Source organism: Piliocolobus tephrosceles, chromosome 14 (genome assembly GCF_002776525.5).
Source record: "Piliocolobus tephrosceles isolate RC106 chromosome 14, ASM277652v3, whole genome shotgun sequence".
Taxonomy (NCBI): domain Eukaryota; kingdom Metazoa; phylum Chordata; class Mammalia; order Primates; family Cercopithecidae; genus Piliocolobus; species Piliocolobus tephrosceles.
The window spans coordinates 39,993,722-40,021,185 of NC_045447.1; the positions used below are offsets into that span (position 1 = coordinate 39,993,722).

Here is a 27,464-nt window from a genome sequence, read left to right on the forward strand (position 1 = left end):
ATGTGTGTTAAATGCTTATATAATTCTTTTATTTTTAAAACTGATACTTTTTATTATATGTTTTGGATTAATATGTTTTCATTAATTTTGCCTGGTATTCTGTCTTCTTTCTAGTCTCATGCCTTTTTCTGGAATTCTGATAATAAGCATATTGGATCATCTAAATCTGTTCCCTGTATCTCTTAATATGCTCACCAACTGTCTTTTCTCTGAATTGTAACACAATTTCTTAAGCTTGTCCCAAAGTTGACTATAAAATTATGGCATCCAGTCTGTTGTTCACTCTCAATAGTGCATTTTTAAAAACATTCATCAGTTGGGCTTTTCTTCTGAAAGCAACCTTTTACAACTGTGAAATGTTCTCATTTCATAGTGAATAACTGAAAATAGACCCTGGACTGTCATGTGGTAAACCTATTTCATAGGATGACATCTAATCTATCTAGTTCAGACTACTTCTTTTGAACTCCTAACTTTTCATTGGTAATTTTTTGCTGTTTGCTTATCCTAGAGCTGGAAATGAGAAGTTTATATACGTTAATTAGAAATATGAGAAATGAGGTGACTTCTTCACAAGGTTTTATAAATCTCTATTCAGATATTTCAAGCTCAAATGATGGAAATGGGAAATTCTGGAATTATCCTTTTCTTTGTTACATTATAACTGCAGATGCTTTCATCAAAGTCACAAAGACATTGTAGTCTGACCAACCCTTACCACGGGAGAGCTGCATTATCATGGTGAACAGGTGGAGGACTGGCCTTTTCCTTCTGTGCTACAGCAGTGCTTCCTCCTTTAATTAGCACAAGGCCTGGACCAACTCTGAGTGGAAAGTGAGCAACCGTGTCTGCTCCTCTGAGGACTGAAGCCAGGTGCTTCCTAAAAGGGAACTGAGAGTTCGCCCGTACCCTCACCTCACCCCCAATCCTTCGTCTAAGTTATTGGTTGGACTTTTCAATGACTAACCTTTCTTATTAGTTATTGATCCTATTCTTTACCAGTCTGGTGTCATCTGTACTGTAAATTGCAGAATTGCAGAAGTTCCTCATAAGTGTTGGCATGTGGGTGGCATTCTACCATTAATTCCACTAGCATTAACATAGGTTGCCCTCATTTTTATATTCCTTTGGGATCTGGGGAAAGAGGTAAGAGTTAAATACATGTGCTCAGACTTCCATATTACACCGGAATCTTAAAATTAAAAAGTTTATGAAGCCTTCAAACTACTGGTTCTGCCAGGAAATTTTATTTATCTACTTATTTAATTATCTTTTTTTTTTTTTTGAGACAGAGCCTTACTCTGTCACCCAGGCCGGAGTGCAGCGGCACAATCTCGGCTCACTGCAACCTCTGCCTCCCAGGTTCAAAGATTCTTGTGCCTCAGCCACCCAAGTAGCTGGGATTACAAGCATGTGCCACCATGCCCAGCTAATTTTTGTTATTTTAGTAGAGATAGGGTTTTGCCATGTTGCCCAGGCTGGTCTCAAACTTCTGGCCTCAAGTGATCTGTCCACCTTAGGCTTTCCAAAGTGCTGGGATTATAGGCATGAGCCACCAGCCCCGGGAAATTTTAAATGTAAACTACAGGTGAAGGACCAAAATTCTAGAAATCATGTATAATTAATTTATGCATAAAGATCATAAAACAAGCTGAAATTACAAAATGAAAACATCTAGACTACTTAGTGCTGCTCTGAATTACCACTCATTAAAAGACTGCTGATTGCTTTAAAAGATAGGAGCATTATATAAGGAAGAAGAAATTCACTCTGAGAACAAAGTAAAGACAATCTGAAGATGTTGTTGTGGGCTTTGTCAGAATTTGCTTTTATCTATCCTTTTAGGTATAACAGACCTCAGAGGAAGTCCACCCTGGAACAACCTTCTTAAACAACACACACCCAGGAGGCAGGATCTTGGCTACTCTTATAAGTCTGTAACAATGGACAAGCCACTTCTTGCCTCTAAACGGAATGAGTTGGATTAGACAACTTCTATGATCCCTTCCAGTTCTAAAGTCACAGAGTATGAAGAGTTTTTCTTGTAGTATCTAGGAAAAAAATTTTATAGAACAACTTACCAGTAGTTGGAAGTTCTATTTTATTGCAATGGTCCTGATTGCAGCAATATGTTGTAGTCACAGACCCAGTTTTTGAAGAGGGTGCACATACAAATGGCCTATCTCGAGGAATTAAGTCAATTTCAGCTATACACATGCTGTTGTGTATAACTTTGTCTGTGGTCTCTGTGACAGAGACAAAGCAGAGCCCATCTGTCACACAAGTAAAATTGTCTTTTGTACAGAGGTGGCAGAAACACTGTAATGCTGGAAAAAGAGGAAGATTCTATTAGAAAAAAATCTCAAGGTTAACCGTTTGAAATTATCCAATATTCACTCTAATAATACATTCTTGATCCTATTATCACACAACTTCTATGCACTGTTCAAAAAAACAACTATTCGTTGCTCTTAGAAGTTTCAAATTATATTAAGAACCACACACATGTGGAAGCCCAAGGAAATGTAGTAACACTTGGATCCAGGTTTTTTCCTGAAGTTTTTTGCTTCCAAGTATAGAAAACTTTTGTTATGTTCAATTTCATCAAAGCAAGGCAAGCATTTGCCTTCCCATTAGAAACAAAGTACATTTAAATTTGTAATGGTTATACTTTTTTTTGTTTTGTTTTGTTTTTAACCAGCCCCAAACTAAACATTCACATACTCCTCCTTTGAGAAGCAATGCATGAAAACACTACCACCCATTAACTGTAGGCTAATGCCATTTCAGTGGCTTTCTGGGTAATGGAGTAACGGAAACAGATTTGTACTGAGCCAGACACTCCCTATTCCCCTTGGTGCAAACCCTAAAAAAGACATGTGTATTCTGGCCACGACTGGGGCATTCTCTTAATGAAGCCAAGCAGACTACACCCATAACAATACATACATGCTCCAACCACACAGGCAACCTAACTACAGAAATGACTGGCAGCAAAACACTAGCTTCATGCCCACTTGTATCTACTTGATCTTTATGGCTCAACCCCAGGAGTGACCTCTTGAGGGAAGTCTTCTAATTATCACCAACACCTTCTCATACACACAGATACACCTTCAACCATGCTCTCTTATGAAGTTAAGTGCTCTCCAAAACACACACTGCTTACCAGAATTGCTATTTTTCTTTCTCCTATGAAACTGTAAACTCCTTGAGGCCAGATACCTGTATTAGTCATTCCTGTCAATCTGCCATCTAACACCACGCCTCATGCACAGCAGCATTCAAAAAATACTTGTTGAATCACAATGATAGAATTGGTGCATAATTTCACCATGGTCACATGAAACTGCAAAGCAGACATGTTCTTAAATCTAAACATTCCAATTACTTGTTGGCAAGGGAAAAAAAGTCTGAGTACATGGAATGGCCATCTATCACGAGAGCAGGGAGGTACACTGTATCTAGGAAAGGAGTGGCTAGGCAGACAGGGGCAGGATAGACAGAGCTAACTCCCTGAACAGCTAACTTGCTGTACAAGAAAGGGTTAACTCAGCAGGACTGAGCTGCTCAAACCCTGCATATTCCCAAGACTTGTCTTCAAAACTGGCCTTGGCTGGCTCTTGGTAGATGAGTTCTGAACCTCTGGAATATTCTCCCTGATAAGAATATTTCTGTATGCCTGAGGCCTTGGGTCGCATGGTACCAATGCCGTCAGACAGCTTATTCTAACAATGTGATTTACAGTGAACACCTATTACTTCTAGGGGCAGGGTAGGAAAAGTCTGAGGGGCTGAAGCCTGTCATGAGGTGCTGCAAGCCTAAGTGACTGACCAACAGTAAAAACCCTGGACACCAAGGCTCAAGTGAACTTCCCTGGTTGACAACTTCGTGCATGTTGTCACATATTGTTGTTGAATTAAGGCCATCTATGTTATGCCACTGGAATGGGACACCTGGAAACTTGTGCCTGAATTCTCCTAGACTTCACCCCAGGTGCCTTTTCCTTTTGCTGATGTTAATCTGTATGATTTTGCTGTAATAAACTATAACCATGACTCTAACAGCTTTTCTGAGTCTGTGCGACCTTCTAGCAAATCAAGTCTGAGCGTGGCCCTGCAAACTTCCAACTCACTTGCTAAACTCAAATTCAGGAATGTCAGGTTCTCCTCAAGTGGCTGTTTCTTGGTTGCCGGCTTAATTCATTCACATACTTGTCTATTATCTTTACAGACCAGACCAGAAAAGTTTTACCTTAATCATTTAAAATGCTTTCTTTATTCATAGACAGGTCAGCTGTTTGCTTCCTAAATATGAAAGAAACTCAAGAAAATTACAAGAAAGAGACACAATCGTTCTTTGAGACGGAGTCTCGCTCTTTCACCCAGGCTGGAGTGCAATGGCACGATCTCGGCTCACTGCAAGCTCCTCCTCCCAGGTTCATGCGATTCTCCTGCCTCAGCCTCCCTAGTAGCTGGGACGACAGGTGCCCGTCACCATGCCCGGCTAATTTTTCAGTAGAGACGGGTTTTCACCGTGTTAGCCAGGATGGTCTCCATCTCTTGACCTCATGATCCTCCCGCCTCAGCCTCCCAAAGTACTGAGATTACATGCATGAGCCACTGCACCCAGCCTTATAATATATTTAAAGACTGCTAAAAGAGATAGTAACTATTCATGACAACGTGTGATGGTGATGGCTGTCTGGGTATAATTTCCTAAGGAGGAATTCTGAACCAGGAATTCATGGACTGGCTTCAGAGGTACACGAATCCCATAAAACTATAAGCCAAATGTTATATGTATTTACATTTTCAAGGAAAAGCTTTCAAAATCACTCACAAAGGAGTCTGTGACCCACAGAGCATTAAAACTACCACCATAGGAGATTGTCATAATTCTCTCCTAAATCCTCTTTACTCATGATTAGTCATTCAACCCATGTTTTCTAAGCATTACTTTCATCAGTTACTCTACCAAAAGCTTAGTACACAAAGATTAATAACTAATGCTCACAGCCCTTGAAGAGCTCCAATGACAAGTGAAGGAGAATACTGTAATACAATGTGATAACCACTATATATAAAAAATATTGCCCTGAACATTCTCCCAGTTCTCAGACCACTGTGGCTCGCCTATGTTGATGAGATAAGGGCTAAACACCTAGTCAAACAAGACTTTTAGTTTGGGGTTCCAACTTACTTCTCACGTGATAAATGCTATCTAGGGCCACACACCTCTCACCATTACAATAATCATGTCTTTCATGACCTTGGTCTTTACATACAACATCTCTCTGTCTAGTTTAAACCTATCTTCTTATCTGACTCATCCTTTAAGACTCTATTTCAAAAGGACCTTTTCCATGATGTGCTCTAAACCTCACCCTTACCTTCACAATAATTGGTAGCTCCTTTCGATATGTTCCATAGTGCTCTTTGCATACCTTTAGAACAGCGCAAATCAATCTATTTATAGCTTGCTGTTAAAGTGTCTTTCATTGCCTTAGGAAGGGCCAAGCTTGTTTTGTTTTTCACATCTCTGAATCCTGGTTCCTTAGGTAGTGATCAGAAAAATACTTGCTAAAATAATGTTTCCCAAATATACTGGGAGAGAAAAGGATGTGTAAGTTGGGTACAAGTTTTGAAAAAATACTTTCATTTCAAAAGATAATCTAAAAACAAGAATAAACATTCAAGATCATGAGTAGCCACTGTCTCAACACTGGCACTAGGCTTTTACTGCTGCTGCTTCAGTTGTGTGAAGATCCCCTTCAGGCCAAATGTCCTTGCGGCACACTACACACAGCATAAGTTTCATAGTCATTGTAAAAGAAAGAGTAAAAAATAAAGGGAATTTGAATGGAGCACATGGCAATAGAGGCATGGCATGCATATTCAAAAGCCAATAGCCTAACAGCCAATACCATATATGCACTTTATTATATGCAAGTGTTATATGGGTCCTATATGTGTAGTACAATTTGCAAACATTTGTTAGCAGTAAATATAATTGTAGATATGTCATGTTTTTCCATTCTCATTTCCAGCAATAACTGGTTTAGAAAATCACGTAATGAAGATTTCAATAATGTCAAAATATTAACCTTATCTTCCAATGAACAAAATGGATGACATCTCAGTAAAACTTACAAGCCTGTATTTGAGGAATGCTCGCTGGCAGGTGTTTTGGTTAGGTATGATGTCTCCTCCGGAACTTAACAACAAGGCCTTGAAGTCATTAATACCCTCCTGCATAACATTACTGATGAGAAGAGGCACTACTCACAGCTTTTATTATCACTGAAGTTAAAATACAGAAACAGATTTAAAATGGAATTAGACCTAAAGCTATTTTTTTCTACTGCGAAACCTAAACATCATCTGTCACATGGAATAAATGTATTCATTTGAATTTTGTTTTTTTTGTTTTGTTTTGTTTTTGTAGTTGTCTTTGTATTTAATTTGCAGATTTGGTTTATAGTGGTATATGAGCCAAGAACATAAGGGTTTTATATCTAGTTTCATGTCTACAGAATTTAAGTAACATTATGAAAAATACACTCTGTACTTCTCCTTTCAAAGAGGTCATTACATTACAGTAAATTTGAAAAAGTCAGTGCTAAAAGGTTTCTCTTAACTAGTCTTTCAATAAGAAGAGGTCACTAGACAAATAAAAAACATCACGATAACACAAAGCTTAACTAGGTAAATATTTCTCTCTCCAGGGAATTAAAAAATTCCATTTCACCACTTGAAAACAGTCTTGATTGACCACAAGACTGCTGTTATGTGATACGGCAAAATCATTTAGGGAAAAACTAAAACAGAAACTTAATTTTTTCCATGAACATATGAGTTTTAATTGCCGTTTTTTTAAAAAAATTCAAATTTATTTTATTGATAGATTTGGCCCCTGGCTCCCCACCCGCCCCCCTTTTATTCAACTAGGTTTTTAATTTTTAAATGCATATACAGGGCAAAATTTCAATCTAAAAAATGTATACAATGACATCTCCTTCCACCAGTCCGAAGCCCAAGTTCTCCTCACTCCGCAACACATCACCTTGACTCTTTCATTTGATTCTGCAATTATTCACTAAGCATCTCTATATGCCAGGAACAGTGTGGGCTATGAGGTGTAGAGATGAATAAGACAAGGTATTAGAACTTGAGTAGTTCACTAGGGTGGAAGAGAAAGGCATTAAACAGATCATTAAAATCCTGAGTCCTGAGGAGAATGATCAAAGTGTTTCTACTCAGGTGTCGTAGAAGAGATTATCAAGAAAAGCTGCACCAGCATTCAAGTCAGAACTTGGAGAATACATACAATTTGTTAGATAGATGAGGGTGAGAAAGCTTTCCTCACTGAGTTTTCTTTCTCAGTGGCAGGATTTCATCCTTAGTGGCTGGCATACCAAGTAAGATGATCAAATTTAAATTGTTCAAGATGCTAACCACCATGTTTTATTTCATCAGGAAAATGAACATAATACCTTTCTGACCTATTTCATCACCTGATTGAGCTAATCAAATGAGATACTGTACATTATTAACACATTTGGAAACATAAACGATTACATAAACACACAGAATTATCCCATATGATAAATGGCATTGTTCCCATGTGGTTTTTATTCACAGCCACCAAAGGTAAACTTCTTCCCAAAAGGAGTGACAAAATTCCACTGTAGAATCCCAGACTAACAGAACCACATGAAACTTTGAATATCATCTAGGCAATTCAGTTCTGTCATTTTATTAATGAAGAAACCAAAACTTAAGAAAACCAAAACGATTTTAAAATTTTTAAAAAGAAAACCAAAAACCAAAATGATTTATACAAATATTCTACCCAGATTACAGGTAGATGTGAATCCTCACTATATTCTCACCAGCCCACAAGTAAAATCTATGCAACTATTTGCTGTACCACTATCCCCATGCTAGGTAACCCTAAACTTTAAAGACTCCCAGGTGGACCTGATATGGTTTAGACTCCTCCCACAGTTTTGAGTCTTCTGCTTGATAGCAAAAATAAGAACCAAATCCCCTGTTTAGGACCTTTCTACTACACTGTCCAACTTTGCCCCCAATCTCTAACAGAGGGCACAGCTTTCTTAATTTTGAGATGCACATTTCTCTAAGCTTTACATTTCTAAAATCCGAATACAATTTACAACCAAAGTAAAAAGAAAACTCCGGCCTCCAGACTGAAAGGTTAAGACATGATGAGATGTTGTAACCTATGCATGTGCAAACTTGGCTATACACAGAAAATATTACAAATTGAGTATCCCTCATGCAAAATGCTCAGGACCAGAAGTGTTTCGGATTTAGGATTTTTTTCAGATTTTGGAGTATTTGCATATACATAATGAGACATCTTGGGAATGGGACCCAAGTCTAAATATAAAATTCATTCATGTTTCATATATGCTTTATATAGCCCAAAGGTAATTTAAAATAATATTTGAAATAATTTTGAGCATGAAACAAAGTTCATGTTAAGTACTTATGTGTAGAATTTTGCACTTGTGGCATCATGTTGGTGTGCTCAAAAGGTTTTGAATTTCAGATTGGGGTGTTTGACCTGTATTCATTTCACCATCACTGTAATTAGTTGTCTTGATAGCTCCCTCGCAACTATACTTTAACTTAGGTTGAACAAGGATTTCACTATGATTCAGCACTAAAAGGAAAAGCTACTGTGTACACAGAAAATTATAGCAGAACCATGCCAGGAAATACAATTACGAGCAATGAAATTTCCAAATATTGCAGAATAAATCAGAATTTTCAAAGTTTGCAGATGTTAGCATGGTGACATTTAGACATCAAAGGAAGTGACATGAGGAAAAAGAGACGACAGAACCCTTGGGGTTATTATTCACGGTATTATAGTATGAGGGTAACAACTCTCGGGGTAACATATCCCAAGTTGAGATCTTGGCTCTTAGGCCCAATATAAAGGATTTCCTTGGTTGCCTCATTTCAACACGTCTCAAGGTCACACATGGAAGCACTATTACTTCTATCTACTGCCAGGGCTACCCAGGGTTAATTCACAAGCCCTATGTCTTGCTAGCAAAGCTGAGAGGTAAACAGCTGTGTAAAGTATTAATATATGGAACAGACATTTCTATCACCCTTGTTAAAGAAATAAAAATTAGCACCAGAAACCTTGTCTTCCCAGGCTTAGTGTGTCATCATCTATACAACCTCCTCATGGTCTTTTTATGCATATATTTGAATACTCTTTCCTTTTTCAACCCTTGTTACTGGCCCTCTCCAGCCTTCCATCACCATCTTCCTCCAATTCAGAGTTCAACTGAAATCTCTCTTTGAAATAACACTAGCAATGCCCTTCTGGTCAAATTCAATATTCTTTTCAAAACGTTTCAGGATATAAGACAGAGTGCCACCCTTTCTTTATTAGTTTTTATATGACATTACAGTTCCCAAACTTTGCATTTGGCCCTTTGGTACATCTCAGGTCTACATCTCCAAGCCTCTTGGCCTTTTACCTGTGCTCCAAACTTGTATTTTAACTACACCCAGGAAACACCCTGCTTGGCTTACTTATCTACACAAAGTCAAGCAGAGAGTTTAAAATCCAGTTTTTTCATCACTGACTTTGCTGGTGATGACCCTTATGTTCCTCACTCTACCCACTACAGCACAACTATACTTTTCTTCGCAGTGAGAGCATTTCCAAATATTATAAACATGTACCAACAGGCAAGTAAAAGACCTAACATGCACAATGTACTTTATTCAGTTTGCTTCACTACAGCTGAAAGCAGATCACATCACTGCTGGCAAAGATGAAAGCAAAAGTTAGAAGTTATTTTTAAAAACCCTTTCAGGGACTAATGTCAGCCCCTTTTATCATCCAACCTATTCTTCTACCCCAGTTCTTCTGCGTAATCTGCCTTATCCCTTTTCTCCATTCTCAACACCACACCCCCTTCTCAAGGAGATGTGCCCTCTCTTCTCCCTCATCCACCTCTGGAGTAAAGCACACTATACAGATTTTCCTCTTCTTTTTATTAAATATGTTGCTTTATCTCTGTATACATGGCTAAAACCCTGACCTCCAACTCCCTCCAGCCTACTGTCCTAGGTTTTGTTCCTCAAAATACTCAGTTCTCAATTCATCAAAGTAAGCTTGTCAAAATACAGAACACCATATAATGTACACAAAATTTTCCTCTAGTCCAGATAATATTTCACCCATGAATTTAGGGCATCAGAATACACATCTGATTTTTTCCAGATAAATTCCAATTACTTCTGCCACTTTTAAAGAATTTAAGATGTATTGTTTATCATTTAACCCACATCACATCTTAAAAGAATAGGGCACTCCCAAATTCACAAGCTCTTGCTTTTCCACATTATCTTCATTTTCCAGTCTCCTAGTCTCAATGTAATTAGCCAATATAATGTTAACCGATATCAGAGAAAACACACTAAAAACAGGCTGCCCAAATGGCAAGATGGGATTTAACAGGGCAACTAATACAAAGGCTTTCGCTTATATTCAAAATAAATCACACAAGTACAGCATAAAGATCTGGTTCGCAGATTTGAGGAGTTTAACAACACATGTGAAAAGAGTCAGAGCCTTCATCTTTTAGTCCATTAACTGTACTACTTAGAGTTGTCTGAGGAAACAATAGGTGAAAGCAAAAATCCAAACTTGTAGATGTTCATTACAGTATTTTATGATTGAAAACAACCTATGTGAATGACAATGCAATGACAGAATGAATCCTGATCCAATCATAAATGAAAAACTATATAGCCATTAAAACTGGTATTTCAGAAGCATGTTTAAGGACACAGAAATCGTCTTACTATTAAAGGGAAGGAAGTAAAGCTGTATAGTGTGATTACAATTATAGTCCTGTCAAGTAACCTTGTTTTTGTTCCACTTCAATGAGTTGAGGGGATATTTTAATATACAGAGCAGATGTGTGCACTGCCTTACCCCAGGCCCTGAAAAGAAATGGAGAAACGTCTATGTCTAATGGTGAGTGCTAAAACAATAACCGAATTTCTTATTCCCTCTCAATCTAAGTATGCTTTTACACAGTTTCTTATTAGATTTTAATTTGACTAGTGGGTAGGTATTATAAGGATATGGTAGTTAAGTTGATGGAACTCAGAGACAGAAAGACAAGTTAAAATCCTATCTTTGCCAGTCAGGCACTGAGTAATCCTGAGGAAGTCACTTAACTTATTTGAACTTAAATTTCTTCAACTTACTTCCTAAATTCATAACATGCTAACAGTACCAATCTCAGAAGGTTTGAGGGTTAATGAAACAGCATACATAGAATACTTAGCACAGTGCCCAGCACATAATAAAATGCTCAAAAATTACTTTATGCACTTTTTCAGCAAATATTTCTTTAGAGCTCCTACTATATGCCAGTCTCTGGTCTAGATGCTAGACAGAGAATCAGAGCTAACGCTGAGACAGCTCTGGGAGGCAACACTGACACAGAACACAATACAAACCATATGCACATAAAACAGTGAATGTTCACGGTACCTCTATCGTCTCTTTCTCCTTCATAAATACCACACAGTTTTTCAACAATATGACTGAACAGACCTGGCTCAAGAACTTCACTGTAGTAGCATTAGGCACACACAGAAAGTATATTTTCAGTTCCAACCCAAATTAACAGTGTAGGGACACATCTAATGTATGTATGTAATATCCCCAACTAATAAACAAGTTAATATCTACTTAGCCATAAAATGTTCATGCTGGAAGGAAAGTGAACAGAAATACCAGATCCCAGCTCCTTTAGAGATGAAGAAACAGAAATGTCCTAATAGTTACATCAACATAATCTAGATTTACTCCAAAAGTACACAAAGAAAAAAAGGATTACTTGATAATCTACGGTGATTTCCACCCCTACTCCCCACAACCCCTCATGTAGGACAAAATGAAAAATTCAACCTTTCCCTTTGGAAAGCACGAGTGGCTGTAGGAGACACTGGCTTGGCTGCACAGATAATAAGGCGTAATAACGAACGTAAATGAAAGTGGCAGATCATCCTGGGCTAGGGGAATGACATACAAAACAGAACTGTGGCAGACAAGGAACTGTGGTAAGAGAACTGTGGTAACCACTCCCAGCTGCCATTGACTCGGGGCAGAGGAGAGCAATACCTGGGCCAGCAAACAGCGAAAGATCTGTTGGAGCCACAGTTGAAGAAATGAACTGATGGTCCTGTGCAGTTAGTAATTTTAGAAGCAGAAAGCAAGACCTGAACACCTTTTTCTCAGAACATGACAGTGAACGTAACCTGTGTAGCAAGAAAGAAAAAAATCTTTACGAGGACAGAGATAATCAGGATGAGATTCCTGCCCTCAAGTTCACAATGCAGAGAACACGCCACTGATAAACAGTGATGCAAAATGCACAGATCAGAGGACAGAAAATGGAGATTTCTCTGAAAGACGACACCTAAACTAAGACTTAAGGAAAGCTAGTGAAGAAAGGAAAGTCATTTTAGGTAGAGGATATAAAAACATTGTACAAAAGATGCCAAAATCGGCCAGGTGCGGTGGTTCATGCCGGCAATCCGAGCACTTTGGGAGACGGAGGCGGGCGGGTCACGAGATCAGGATATCAAGACCATCCTGGCTAACACGGTGAAAACCCATCTCTAGTAAAAACACAAAAAATTAGCCGGGCATGGTGGCGGGCGCCTGTAGTCCCAGCTACTAGGGAGGCTGAGGCGGGAGAATGGCGTGAACCCGGGAGGCAGAGCTTGCAGTAAGCTGAGATCATGCCACTGCACTCCATCCTGTGTGACAGTGAGACTCGGTCTCAAAAAAAAAAAAAAAGCCAAAATAAAAACTTGAGCCAGGCGTGATGGCATGTTCCTGTAGTCCCAGCTACTTGGGAGGCTGGGACAGGAGGATCACTTGAGTCCCAGCAGTGTGAGGCTGCAGTGAGCCATGATCAGGCTACAGCACTCCAGCTTGGACAACAGAGTGAGATCCTGTCTCAAAAAAAAAAAAAGAAAACAATAAGGGAGTTTGGCAGTTTAGGTGACGTAAACAAAAACCAAAAAAAACTGATAAAATTCAACAGTTGTTCATGATTTTTAAAAATCTTAGCAAACTGATAAAATTCAACAGTTCTTCATGATTTTTACAAATCTCAGTAAACTGCAGTATTTAAAAAAAAAAATCTGAAATAATCAGATTAAAGAAAAGGCATAAAAGCAGGCATTACATTTAATGTTGCATGACTGTTTTGTTTTCCCCTGAAATCACAAATAAGAAAGGGATATCTATCACTACTTCTCAACATTATATTACAGGTCTGAGTGTAATAAGAAATAAACAAAAAGAACATAGACTGGAAAGAAACAGAACTATCATTACTTGCTGAGGACAACTATGTACATGGAAAATCCAAAAGTGACCTACAGATCAACATTAGAATCAATTCGTAAATCTAGCAAGGTCACTAATACAAGGTTACTCACTATACCAAAAAAAATTTAATTTAATTTAAAAATCATTCTTAAACCAGCAACAAATCGAAAACATTTTATAAAAATCTAAAAACTAGGAATAAACCTAACAAAAGACAGGTAAGACCTCTGCAGAGAAAGCTTAAAAAATATTACTCATTGATAGAAATTACAAAGGAGATAAAATAAAATTTTAAAATGTATTTATAAATGGAGAAAAATGACAAGCTCCTAACTGGAAGATTCAATACTGTAAAGAGGTCTATATTCCATAAAGTGATCTGTAGATTCAATAAAATCAAATCAGAATCCCCACAGGGTTTTTATTCAATGGGAACTGACAAGTTGATTCTGAAATTTATATGGAAAAACAACATCCCAAGAATGACCAAAGTAATCTCTGGAAGACTTACACTACTAGATATCAAGACTCATAACATCATAATAATTAAGACAGTATGTTAATGGCACAAGGACAAATAGGCAAACAGAACAGAGATTCCAGAGAAACAGACCCTCACATGTACAACCTCTTGATTTATGATGAAGGTGATACTATTGTACACTGGGGGAAAGAAGGTATTACCAATAAATGGTTCTGAGTCAACTAGGTATCCATATTTTAAAAATAATAAAAATCTCATACCATAATAAATAACCAAGTCCAGATGGACTACACATCTCAATGCGAAAGGTAAAACAAACCCTTTAAATGAAAACACAGGAAAACATTTTTAAAACATTTGGGTCAGAAAGAGTAAGCAAACAGGATTCAAAAAGCACTTAACCTTAAAGAAAAAAATTGAAGGCTGGGCACAGTGGCTCACGTCAATAGTCCCAGCACTTTGGGAGGCCGAGGTAGGCGGATCACCTAAGGTCAGGAATTCAAGACCAGCCTGGCCAACACGGTGAAACCCCGTCTCTGCTAAAAATACAAAAAAAATTAGCCAGGTGTGGTGGCGGATGCCTGTAATCCCAGCTACACATGAGGCTGAGACAGGAGAATTGCTTGAACCCAAGAGACAGAGTTTGCAGTGAGCTGAGACTGCACCACCGCACTCCAGCTTGGGTGACATAGTAAGGCTCTGTCTCATCTGAAATGTTCACCTCTCTTGTCAAACAAAACGCCAAAGCAAGCAGTTAAATTGCGGTTGCAGTCTCCTAGAACACAGCTGAATCAAACCAAGCAAGGACAGAAAAGCCCGCCAAAATGAAAGAGCTTTTGTATTATTTATATAATATTTGTATTTTTATAATATTTCTAATCATTAAATTTTGGACTCCCTTGGGGCATAAAGATATAAGCATCTGGTGTTGACTGAACTTCTTTCAGGGGAACATTTGCCCTTTGAGACTAAACTGTATGTATATGAAAACTTAGGCTTGAGATGTACTGCAATCAAGCTAATAAAGTTTTCAGACCTCAAAATCTACATGCCAAGGCTTGGCATTAGGATATGGGTTTCCAACTGCTGGTAGCATTGATGCCAGTAGCATCTTAGCTAATGAAGAAAGTGGTGGGTTGGTTATTAAAAGATAAGGATCTGCCAGGCTCAGAGGCATAAGGGTCTTGATGTCATTTATTCCTTGGAGAACTGAAGATACAACACAGAAGACTATCTTGCAGAATTATGAAATCTATATACAAGACAAAAATTACTAGGCTCTAGACAATAATTTAGAATGGTTCACAGGTGATTATACTCACGTCTTCCACGAGACTTTCCTTTTTCCCAGTTACAGAGACTAAGCTAAATCAGATGGAAACACCCAATTGCTTAGGGCAACTACACTATTTCCTCAGGGACACACCATCTGTTTGCAATGCACAGCTAATTCTGAGCCTGGTGGTCCTTGCAGTTTCCCTTAAGACTTCTGCCTGATGCCTAAAATCCCTCAAAACTCGTCCCTCCTTTCCCTTCTCCCATGGTAAGGCAAGAGCAGGCCAGATCTGACAAAACTTAAATGATAGATGAGATCTAGATAAAATACTTACGTGGCCTTATTATTATTTTTTTTTTTAAGAATAAAGAGGAAGAAACAATTATGATCATGGGGAGAAAGAGAAGGTGAGAGCAGAAAGGCTCAAGTTTATATATGCATCGAAATAAGGAAGAAAACAAAAGGACAATGTACCATGGAAAGAAGGAAAGCAAAATAATGGAAAGGGAGAAAAAAAGAGCATCTCTTCCTAGGAAAGTAATCTACGGTGCTGTGTTAATCTGCCAGTGCTCTGGTGGGACTGGCAATCAGAAACTGTCTTCCCTCACAGACAAATATGACCAGACTCTGGCCCCTGGTTTGTAATTATTTTCCCAAATGTAAAATGAGACAAAATAACTAAAACTACTTTAACTTGTTTATTTTGATAAAATAATTACATATAATTATTGTTGAAGGAAATCTACAATACACAATCTTGGGTGTTTTTATTTAAATCTATTGCACATTGAATAACAAAATTAAAACGTCAGTTTTTCAACTGGAGAAAGTACTCAAATCAACAACCATGTGCTGAACAAAGAGACCCAATTAGAGCACATTATAGTTTGATTTGGAAATGAATACATCAAGCAAAAAACTAAAAAACCCATACGTATATCGTGTGCATGCATACAAATGAAAGGGCAGTTACTGCTTTTCTATCTCTGTATTTCTCTTCAAGTTTAACTCTATCCTCCATGTTCAGTGCTCCCAAATATCTGTATTAGTCCTAGTTTCTCGCAGAAAAAGCCAATTGTTTTTGCCTTTTCCCAGGGGACCTATTTGTAATTCAATGCATATTTAAGAATCGTATAATGTAGAAATGTAACAGGATGCCTGAACAAGGTGTCCTATAACTATAAATATACATTATTATGTAATCGGTGAGGTTTACACCTAGGAAATCTAGACGGAATGGTTCTCCTGAAGCAAATGAACAAAAATAAGGAGGTTCAGTCTCAGTGGTGAGAACAAGGAAACACTGGAACAGACCTGAAGTAGCTCTGCAACTGCAGAAAAAAAGAAAAGTGAATCCTTACAAATTATGGAGAGTGATAAACCCAAACTGTTCACTTTATTTCTCAATGGCCCATGTACAAAGACTTCTATAAAAGCTTCTGCTCAAAAACAGAGACAAGCTTGTTTTTCCCAATGAAATCACAATGCTTCCAACCAAAGAATGCCCTCATGCTAATGTACGTGCCTATCTTTTCTATGAATACTGGGATTACTGTGAGACCAGTACAGTAGGGCCACACTCCCAGGTAAGCGTGGTCTCTCCTAAAGTAATAATTTCCAACGTCCATTACTCAGAAATGAAGCAGTTCTTCAAACAAGAAACCCAAGCAAAGACACTCTGGATCTTGCTGAGTTGCACGTGTTTGAAGGTCAATGTCTGGCTCTGCCTTTGGTGGCAGCACTCAGATGAAGTGTATCAAATGGAGACACACCAAAAGATAAGGGCATGAGAAAAATGTCTTTGTAAGCCAGACTGAATAGTTTCATGTTGCTCTCTATTCATTATCCTCTAGCTTTTAGCAAAGCTTGATTTAAATGTCCTAGCCTTACATCAGCTGTTCCATTGGCATTAGGGAAAGACTAATGTGTTCATACTTGGATCAGGGACTTAAACTGGAGAAGAAGGATGGAGGCAGCAGCACTAAATTGAATCCCCAATATGTGTTAAAGGGGAAGCCTCGGAACAAGAATCAGGTTATCGCCAGGTCCAGCAATAACCTCTTACCACTTGGAGATTCTCCCTGTATTATAATCTTGGCGTTTGGGGTTCCACTTTATTAAGGAAGGTGGCAGCTTCCTCATGAATTCTCGATAGGCAATGAGATCTATGCAAATTATCAGTCTTCCTTACTTGCTTTGGTTACCAGAAAACTCAGAGCTAAGTAAGTACTGTGTTCAACTTCTAAAGCTTTCCTCAGCTAAACTTAACGGATAATTGTTATCTTTCTCTTTGCCTTTTTAACTTACTGATTCTTATCTTTTGTGGTCAGATTTGGTCTTACTGAATTTGGTATTATTTCAAGCTTCCAAAATCCTTTTTTGGAAAATGACCAGAATACAAGCCAATCAATGGATAAACTAACTTTTCTCATATAATACAGGAGTTACAAGATACTGCTCATCATGAAGCCATGAAACCTAGGGATATTTAGACTATATTTGGCTAAAATCGGTAAGCAAGGAAGCTTGGACTACGCCCAAAAATACAGAATTCTAGAGGAGAAACAGAGCTTAGAGATAAACAAGTCCAACCTCCCACCTAATGTAAGAAATTCCTTCTACAATTTCTCAGACAGGTTATCTAGCCTCTGCCTGAATAGTTCCAGTGTGACAGGGAACATACTATCTTACAATGTTCCATTTTGACAGCTACGGTAGATAGTCATTCCTTACACTGAGTTGAATTCTGCCTTTCAGTCTACCAATTAATTCTAGTTCTTCATTACACAGACATGTATTTCTTCTTTCAGAAGACATTCTTTCACTTATTTAAATATATAATAATTCCCCTTTATTGAATACCTACTGGTGTCAGGCTTCGTACTAAGTGTAAATACTACTGTACACTATCTTCACAACGATCAGGTAAATTAGGAAGTATCCTCTTTTGAAAAGTGAGTCACAGATACACCGACTAGACTCTAATTACAGCCAGGTATGTTGGGGCTTATATACTACTCCTATAAACAAAAATTTCATTAAATTTCTGACAACCAAGTCACATGAATTGAATCTGCCTTCAAAACTGAAAGAAAAACTTAAGTTAGATCAATCCAAACAGAAAAGGAGAGATGGTCTAGGGATACAACTGCACCAGTGTTTGGTTCATTGGGAAAAAACAACAGGAAAAGCATTTAAAACGATAGCCATCAGGGAGCTTCAGGAGATAGTAAAGCTGACACCTGTAACATCAGCAACCATGACCGGAGGCCTAGGCCGCAAGCAGGAAACTTCCTCTCTTTTATCTCAGCCAAGAACCACACTCGCAAGAGATCAAACGCATTACTGCAGAGAAAGCTGCACTGTCCGAAGGTTAATTTCAATACAACCAGAAGATCACAAGTAATTCTGATTATATACGTCTTTACTAAGAGACGTGGGAGAAAAACAGAAAGCGTGAACCCGCAAAACAGGAGAGAATTATATCCCAGCAAACGGACCAGGACTCCAGATATAAGCTAGGACTAAATAAAAACTCCATTTAGGGTAGCGTTTTAGGACACTAAAATCCTTCCACCCCCAAAAGAGAAAAAGAGAGAGAGAGAATATGAGGTGAATGCTAGATGCTAGTAGCCATTTCTTTGCTTAAGGTTCTCTCCCATTTCCAACTAGGTTCCATTTTTTACCTTTGCTGACTACTGAGCAATTTTATTTGGCTACCTTCACCTCAAACTCAACAGGCTTAAACCAGAATTCATCTCTCCTTGATCCTCACGCCAAATTACTCATTAAGTTAAAGGCATTATCCAGCCTTAAAAAGCTTGGAGTCATTCTTTTTTTCTTTCATGGAGTCATTTCTGTATTCCACCTCTTTACAGCTAAAACCTACTGCCACTCAATAAATATTTACTGAGTGCCTAGGATGCACCAGGCACTTTCTATACACTTGAGATACATTAGTGAACAAAACGAAGACATTCACTTTCACAAAGTTTAGAATGATAGGAAAGAGACAATAAACAGCAAATAAGTATATATGATAAGTAAATACAGTATGTTAGAAGGTATTGTTACAGAGAAGAAAAGCACTGTAGGATGATGACACCATTTTAAAAGGTGGCAGGATAAGCCTCACTAAGAAAAAGGTGCCATCTGAGCAAAGACTTGCAGGAGGTGAGGGAGGAAGCCATGCAGGTATGTGAGGGAAGAGCACACAAGCAAGGGAACAGTCACACACAGGCCCTACTACTAATTCCTCTGATTTCTTCGTTTCAAATGTCATAGTCACCATTTCACCCCGTTCCCAATGCCATCAAACCAACTCCAAAATCTCCCCGGTTAGCCACCCTGACCCATTCCCTCTGTGGCACAATTAGACATTCTTTTTCCACATTAAAACACTCACCTGATTTTCAACGCCCATAATTCTCTGCGCCCAACCTTTACACCATTTCTCCCCTTAGAATTCTCCCCTTTACTTCCATTTCTCCCCTTAGAATTCTTGAAACTTAGAATGCTCTTTCTCCACACACGCCATCCTTCCCAGCTGAGAGGTGCCTCCTTTCCACCACACATCCACTCAAAGCCCTATCCTCCTGCAAGGCAGAGAGATCAAGTCCTACCTCCTCTGTAAAGCAGTCCCTGTGGTTGCTAGTACTGAGTCTGTAGTCATATTTCCTCAGCATCAATTTTTTAAAAAGCAAGACTGCCTCTCACTTTTCCTATATTTCTCATCATGTTGATCACTACTAAATATTTGCTAAGAATAGATGAGCTATTTCCTCTGTAAACTGAAGCTCTTTGTCAATTTAAACACTTTTATTAGCTTTCATAAACTGCTAAAATATAATGATTAAAGAATGGTTTGTTGTTGGTTTTTCTGAGATGGAGTTTCACTCTGTCGCCCAGGTTGGAGTGCAGTGGCGCGATCTCAGCTCACTGCAAATTCCGCCTCCCGGGTTCAAATGATTCTCCTGCCTCAGCCTCCCATGTAGCTGGGATTACAGGTGCATGCCACTACGTCCAGCCAATTTTTTGTATTTTTAGTAGAGATCGTTTTTTTATTTTTTGAGATGGAGTCTTGCTCTGTCGCCCGGGCTGGAGTGCAGTGGCGCGATCTTGGCTCACTGCAAGCTCCGCCTCCCGGGTTCATGCCATTCTCCTGCCTCAGCCTCCCGAGTAGCTGGGACTACGGGCGCCCACCACCATGCCCGGCTAATTTTTTGTATTTTTTAGTAGAGACAGGGTTTCACCATGTTAACCAGGATGGTCTCGATCTCCTGACCTCGTGATCCGCCCACCTCGGCCTCCCAAAGTGCTGGGATTACAGGCGTGAGAGATGGGGTTTCATCATGTTGGCCAGGCTGGTCTTGAACCCCTGACCTTGTGATTCACCCGCTTCGGCCTCCCAAAGTGCTAGGATTACAGGTGTGAGCCACCGTGCCCAACCCAAGAATGGTTTTTTATACTTCAAAAAAAAAAAAAAAAAAAAGCATGGGTGCGAGATTTGCCAAAATGTTAATAATGGCTGGTGATGGCTTTTTTGTTTTCTCTAATACTAATTTTAAATCCTGTGCTTATGTTATTTTTAGAGGAAAAGAATTTGCTATGAATATATGTATAAATCAATACAAATAGTAAGTAATCAACTATCACTGGACTTGTCAGGGAGACTAAAATTACCTAAAAATATAATGTTAAAGAAAGACTGTTAGTATTTGAATAGCCTGCAGTTGCAAAGAAATAGTAAAACTGTAATCAAGACAATCTGAAGCAAATTCTCATGGTTTGCAAACAAGAAAAAGGAAACTTTCCTGCTGAAGTGGCTCTAACAATGTATTTACTCTATATGAAAGCAGCATGGAGGTACATGACCCCATCATAAGTAGAGGAGCATTTGCATAGGAAAAGAGCACATACCCTGGAGTGCTCACATGCAGGCTCCACCTTCCATTAACAGCATAACTTCAGTTTCCTGGTCCATAAAATGGAAACAAAAAGGGTCTTCTTTCATAGACATGAACTAGGTTCCAAGCTGAGCAAAATTATGTCAATTCTGCCTACCCAGGCAGATGGGGTTTAGGGTAATATAAAATCATTTGAGTCTCAGTGGTTGAACTATTGTTAGTCTACATCTGTGCCACTCAAAGCAGTGTCTGCCTTTTATATGTGTATTTATGATTAGAGGATGAAAAACAAAAATACTAACACCTTTGGATAATGTTTAAGAGAGCTGAAAAGAATCTTGGGGTAGAGCCAATGTTATCAAAACCTACAGTTATCTTCTGAGCACTGGTCGCCTGTATCTGGGAACAAATAGACTTAAGAGTTTGGAAATTAACCAGCAAATAAATAAGTTTTGATACTCTATACAACTACCATTCAAGTTTGGTTATGAGAATTAAATGATGGCATATTAGCCATGGTCAAAGAAAAAAAAAAGAGAGAAGAGAGAATTAAACGAGACGAGACGGGTAGAATACATAGCACATTCTTGTAACCCTTCAAGAAATTTCAAAGCAACCTGTGTGTATACTCTGCAAATCAATTTTTTTTTTAAAGTTAGATTAGAAATCATTCTTTGAGGGAGCAGCTTTACAAAAGACTTGATCTGATCTATAAAATTGGGCCATAAAACCAACTGGACTTCGTCCACTAGTATTTAAGAAAGTGATGTCTGAGATGAATAATTACAAGACTACCAACCAATTTTTTTCATGATGAAGAAGGGTAGCCACAAGAAACTTACCTGGAAAGCAAACAAAACACATAAAATTGGATCTAATTCAGAGCAGCAAACAATTTTAATGTTTATGGAGACTGCCTGGATTTGACATTGAGAAAATTCAGTTAAGAATGGCACTAAATATTATCCTAAGTATTGCAGTTAGGCTGGGCCAAAACAAACCATACATTTTGAGAAGACTCCAAAAATTTCCTCAAGCTAGTTCTATGGGACAAAGCATAAAAAAATCTCTGAGAAATAAGCCAGCATCTGCCCTCAATTCCAGAAGCAGGAAGCAAAGATGTGACCCAATCACATGATATCAAACCACAGTCCATCTGTTCAGAGAACTCTGTGTTACGTAAGCCATGATCAAGGAAGAACTGCAAAAGGCAAGAGGTTTGTCGACATTTGCAAGGGGCTCTGTGGTTTGAAGAGACACGTTCTCACATTAGAAGGGCCATCCATAGGACAACAGCATTTCCAAAATTCCACTTATTACACATGAACATATTTGGTGCAATAAAATGACACTACAAGAATGGTGATGAATCCCTGTAACTGTTCAACTAAGGCCGAGAACCTTTCAACAGGGGTCTTCCTCACATGAGCGGCCCTCCTCACAGGAACAAGATTTATCTTCCTCTTGATTATTTTTATGTCAATTCCTCTCTTAATTTCAACAACAAAGCGGATCATCTAATATTCTAAACCAAGGCCTTTTAATTACACCCCAATTCAATTAACCGTACTTACTCAAGACCATCTTCCAAACTACTATAGGCCTACTTTTCTCAATCAATAAGTATTATACCAGATCCTTTGATCAGCAATTAAAAAAAAAATAAAAAATACTGACCTTTCCCTTGAGGACTTTAAGGCTTTAATCATTCCCCCTCTCCTCTACCTTTAGAATTCACTTTTCATAAATTCTGTGAAGTTCAAGGCCTACTTCACTTAAGTAAGTCACTCATCCCTTCATGGATGCCAACACCTACCCCAACCCTGTCCCACCCCCACCTCCAAGTCCTTCACATTTTAAAGCAACATACAGGGCACGAGATGTGGAATCAGAAAATCAAAGTTCCTTCTCTGTTCTGCCCCTGTGTCACCCTAACAAATTCACCTGAGTCGTTTTTTAATCTGTAAATTGAAGTGATAATATACTTAGGACTTCCAACATTTGACTGCCTAGCCCTACTGGCCATCCCATAATGTTATTCTCCCTCACTCATTCCACTTTGATTACTTTTGTTTTGTTTCCAGCTATGTACTATAGCTTTTAGGATTGGGGAAAAAATGATAGAAGTTAATACATCCAAATTCCGCAGTACAGAATAAGGAACCTAACTCGGAAGAGTAACTTGCCAGTCAGTAAAAGCCTTGTTTCCTCCCTTGGAGTAGACCCCAGGACAGTTGGAGACACAACTTTAAGAGAACTTTCACACTCATCAAATCCCCCTCTGAATTCTACCCACCCTTCAAAGTCAGTTTAAGTTCTAAAGTGTCCAGGAAGCTTCCCCCATTCATTCCAGCCTACACTAATTATTTCCCTTTTTGAATACTAATGCCTCCCTACAAGAATTATATTAAAAATATTTAACAACTGGCACTACAAGGGTACCAACCAATAAGAAAGGATGTTTAACCAAAACACACATGGCCCAGTGGGAACTACTTGAACATCAGTCCTGCTCATTAGTAACAACACAGAATAGCCACCTCAAACTCAAATACCACTTTCTCATGTGATCCTCACAATCTCATGAATTAGGCAAAAGCAGGTATTGGCCCTATTTTCTGCATAACTGCTGGTGAAGGTGGGACTAATAACCAATTGCTTTCAACACACCATACAACTTTTTCTGATTATTTATACGGAATTATAAGTTAATACTGCATAAACCGGACTTACATAAAACAGTATAAATACTAAAGGAATGCTCAAATAGAAATCAACAAGCATTTATGTGGAATAGAATATAAAACACAGTGCTAAGTTCTGAGGCCATAAAAGAAAGAAATGGCATGAATCTTGTCCTCTGGGTACCTATAACACATTCAAGTATTGTTAAGTAGCAGCACAGGCAGTAGAAACGGACAAAACAAACTGTTAAGTGTTGCAGAGTTCTGGAAGACAAAGAATTCAAGAACTAAACCAGTACAGGAAGTCAGGGCTGAGAACTTCTCACACTCCCACAACAGGGGCAAAACTAAACGTGTAGTGAAAAGGCTGAACAGTCAGGAGTCAGTGAGAAAGAGAAATTGCTTGAAGGTCTGCAGTCATGAGAAATGAGATCCCTGGTAGGGCACTCAGAGATGGCCCCAATCAGCTGCTCAAGTGTGGTACTAAGTGCTGAATACAAATGGGAAATCTTATAAACCTTCATGGGGATGGCTGAGGAAGATTAGTTTGGCAGTAGCCCATAGAAAAGACTAGATGACAGAAACATGGGAAAGCAACTAGATTTGGAGGATAACAGGCAGGATTAAGCTGAAGGCTGCATACCAAGAAAGGAGGAGACATTCAAGAGGCATTCATAGAAAGAAGAGTTGGATTTGGGGGCATGTTTTCAAAGAAAAAAAGTTATGAAATGGCAGAAAGGAAGCAAACAGCATTCTCAGACGGGATATAGATATAGACATAGCGGTACTAAACTGTGTACTAGGGACAAGGAATCAATTTCCCTAGAGAAATCTATGTTGGAGAGAGAAGTTGGGCAGACGACAATAAAACATACTCAGAACATAAAAAAGTGCAAGTCTTTAAAAGAGAAGCCAAATTACAGAGGGGAAAAAAAGCATTTGACCTTTTTCAGAATGTCTTTTAAGGGTGGACTGAGGCATCATCATAACCAACAAGGAAGGCAGACAAGCTGAGGCAGCCTGGGCTTAGAGTAATAAGCACCTGGACAGCTTTGTATTGTGTGCATGCCAAGGAGACTGTAAACTTCTCCAGGACATGGACTGAGCAATGTTCTGTATATTCAACTAAGTCCACTACTGTTACTTGAATACATGAACGCTTCTTATGCTACTTTTGGTGGAAAAGAATGCACTGTGCTATTCAAGTTAATAGCGGTGTGGAAATGTTACCTGTGTTTCATGCCTAACTATACTGATTCTCCCAAATGTCCACACAGTTATCTTGCCTTCCTCCCTAGGCCAATATCAAAAATCCATTGCTTCCTCTAATGCAGGAGGCCCACGTGAAGGGACTCAGGAATGTGCTAAGAGTAGGAATGAAGCCTATCTGATATTCAAATCATGAGGACAGAATCCAAAGTGAATAATAAAGAACAATTGCTCATCAGACGACTGAAGAAGAAAAATGGGCTACGCCAGATAGTATGATGTATATATATTAATATATAAGATATACAGGTTTTGTAAACTGAGATCTGAGTGAAAATCCTAGCTTTAGCACTTAGTTATTGGGTACTTAACGTGTCTGCACCCCACTTTTCACATCTGTAAAGTGGGGCAAATGCCACTACTCTAGAAAGTTTAGTTGTGGTGATTAAATAACGTACTTATACAATAGTGTACTATATGCATTTACATCGCAGTAATGCCTAATACATAGACGGTAGCTATTAGGACTAATTATAATCGTCATCGTCAGTCTTGATTTTTTAAAAAAAATTTCAACATCTTGTGTCCAGTTTCAGAAACAGAAATGTACTTTCACTGCATTTTAGTTGCTAACACTGAGGCTCTGTATTTTAGCTTCTAGTGTCTCAGTTCAGCTGCTAACAAAGTTTTTCACTCATCCCTTCGAGGATGCCAACCACCTACCCCAATCTGATTTAACATTTTGAAAAATTCAGCGAACATTCTTCCTTGAAAACCAGCTACACAGACGTCTGATTCAAACGATTAACTGTCACTCAAGAAAAGGAATATCGCGAGTGATGGTCCTTCGAGGAAATAAAAAGCGTTTAATCAATTCACAGTCATTCCCAAAATTTCCGAACCCCGCAGAACGAGCAAACGTTCAAGTTTCCACTACGAAAACAATCCGTAGCCTTCTGGTTACTGGACTCACTTCAACACTCCCCAGACGCACGAAAGAAGAAACATTCCGCGCATCTCCGCGCTTCCTTCTTCTCACACAAAGCCCCCCTGGCTGGAGGAGCAGCCCCTTCCAGCAGGGTCGGGTCGGATCGAGCCGGGCGGGAGTTACAGCGGCCTGTAGACCCGGGGGTCTCACCACACGTCGCCTCCGACTCCCACCGGCCGAAGCCCTAGCTGCTCGGAGCTCACACCCCGCCCAGCAGCCGCCTTCCACCCCAACCTCAAACCCCGCCCTGGGCCCGGCAGCCTTGGGCACGGACCCTCTTGGGGCCGGGGTCCCCGGAACAAGGTCACGCCGTGCCGAGGGGGCGGCGGTGGGCAGCCACCGCTATGCCAGTCCCCGCCGGCCTCGCACTCTCTGCCCCTGGCCCTCGCCCACTCACACCCCAGAGGGCAGCCCCGGACCTCGGACGACTCCGCCCGACTCCACCTCCCCGGGGAGTCCCGAGCAGGGCGGCCTCGGGCAGCGGGACACGTCCGCCCGCGCCCGGACACACGCCCCTGCCCCGCCTCCGCTCCCCGCTTGCGGTTCGCACGGCGGCCGCCGAGCCGCGCGGGGCCACGAGAGCCCGGCCCCGGCCCCGGCACCGCCACCTGCGCCCCCGGCCCCGCGCCATGTTTGAGAAAGAGCAGGAGCGAGCCAGAGGCCGGGCCCGGACCGCGCGCCCCGCAGTCGCCCGCCCGCCGCGCCGCCGCTCACCCGTCGCCCCCGGGAGCAGCGCCGCCGCCGCCGCCGCCAGCACGAGGAGAAGCAGCCGGGGACGCGGAGCAGCGGCCGCCGCCTCCATGGTCCCGCCGCCACCGCTTGTGGCCCGGCCCGGCCCGGCCGCCGCCTCACCCCAGCAAGCCTCGCCTCGCCCCACCTCCCCCGCCGCCGCGGCGGCCTCGCTCCGGCCCTTTGTAACTGCTCGGGGGACGCGCGTCCATTGGCTGCTGGGCTCCCGCCGGCCCCGCCTCCCCGCCGCCGCGAGCGGCCGAGCGGGACCCAGCCGGGAGCCCCGCCTGCGGGACCGCCGGGCAGCCAATCCGCAGCCGCGGGCGCCGGTTTCTGGCCACGCCCCATGCTCCCCGGGGCCGGGCCGCCAGACCGCGGCCCCGGCTGGATCGGCTCCCGGCTCCCAGAGGCCGCGTGGGGGCGGAGTCTGCCAGTCCGAGCACCGCCGAGCCGCTAGTCCCGGAGGGCCGGGTAGAGCGATGGGTGTGTCTGTGTGAGTCTCTTTCGGAAAAAAGCTGTGGCCGCTCGACGCTCTTTTCTTCTAACCTCCTCTAGGCGCGGAAGATCTGGTACTGCCTCAGCCCCACCCTGACCCCATTCACAGCCCCGCACTGGCAATCGCAGCACATGCCACCCAGATCCGCTGCAGCGCCAGGCCCCTGCATCCACTTCAACTTCCCCTCTCCAAGTCCACGCATCAACTTCAGCTTTCCCCCGAAGATCCCTCCTCAGTGCCCTTCACATGCGACTCACTCTCCTATTTCCTCCTGCG

At 40.5% G+C, this 27,464-nt stretch overlaps 1 protein-coding gene across 2 annotated transcripts in view; it reads right to left on the reverse strand.

Moving 5' to 3' along the window:
* The window catches only part of TGFBR1 (transforming growth factor beta receptor 1), a 50,721-nt gene extending 23,850 nt beyond the window's left edge, over positions 1 to 26,871 (reverse strand). The window contains exons 1-2 of one of the 2 annotated variants that reach the window (XM_023202834.2): positions 26,678 to 26,861; positions 2,082 to 2,327 (exon numbers count right to left, since the gene is read on the reverse strand). In XM_023202834.2, coding sequence (XP_023058602.1) covers positions 2,082 to 2,327; positions 26,678 to 26,765 — 334 coding nt within the window. In that variant the 5' untranslated portion in view covers positions 26,766 to 26,861. Of the gene's footprint in view, positions 1 to 2,081; positions 2,328 to 26,677 lie in introns of both variants that reach the window. The other variant, XM_023202840.2, reaches the window with a different exon arrangement.
* Between the last annotated feature and the right edge of the window lie 593 nt (positions 26,872 to 27,464).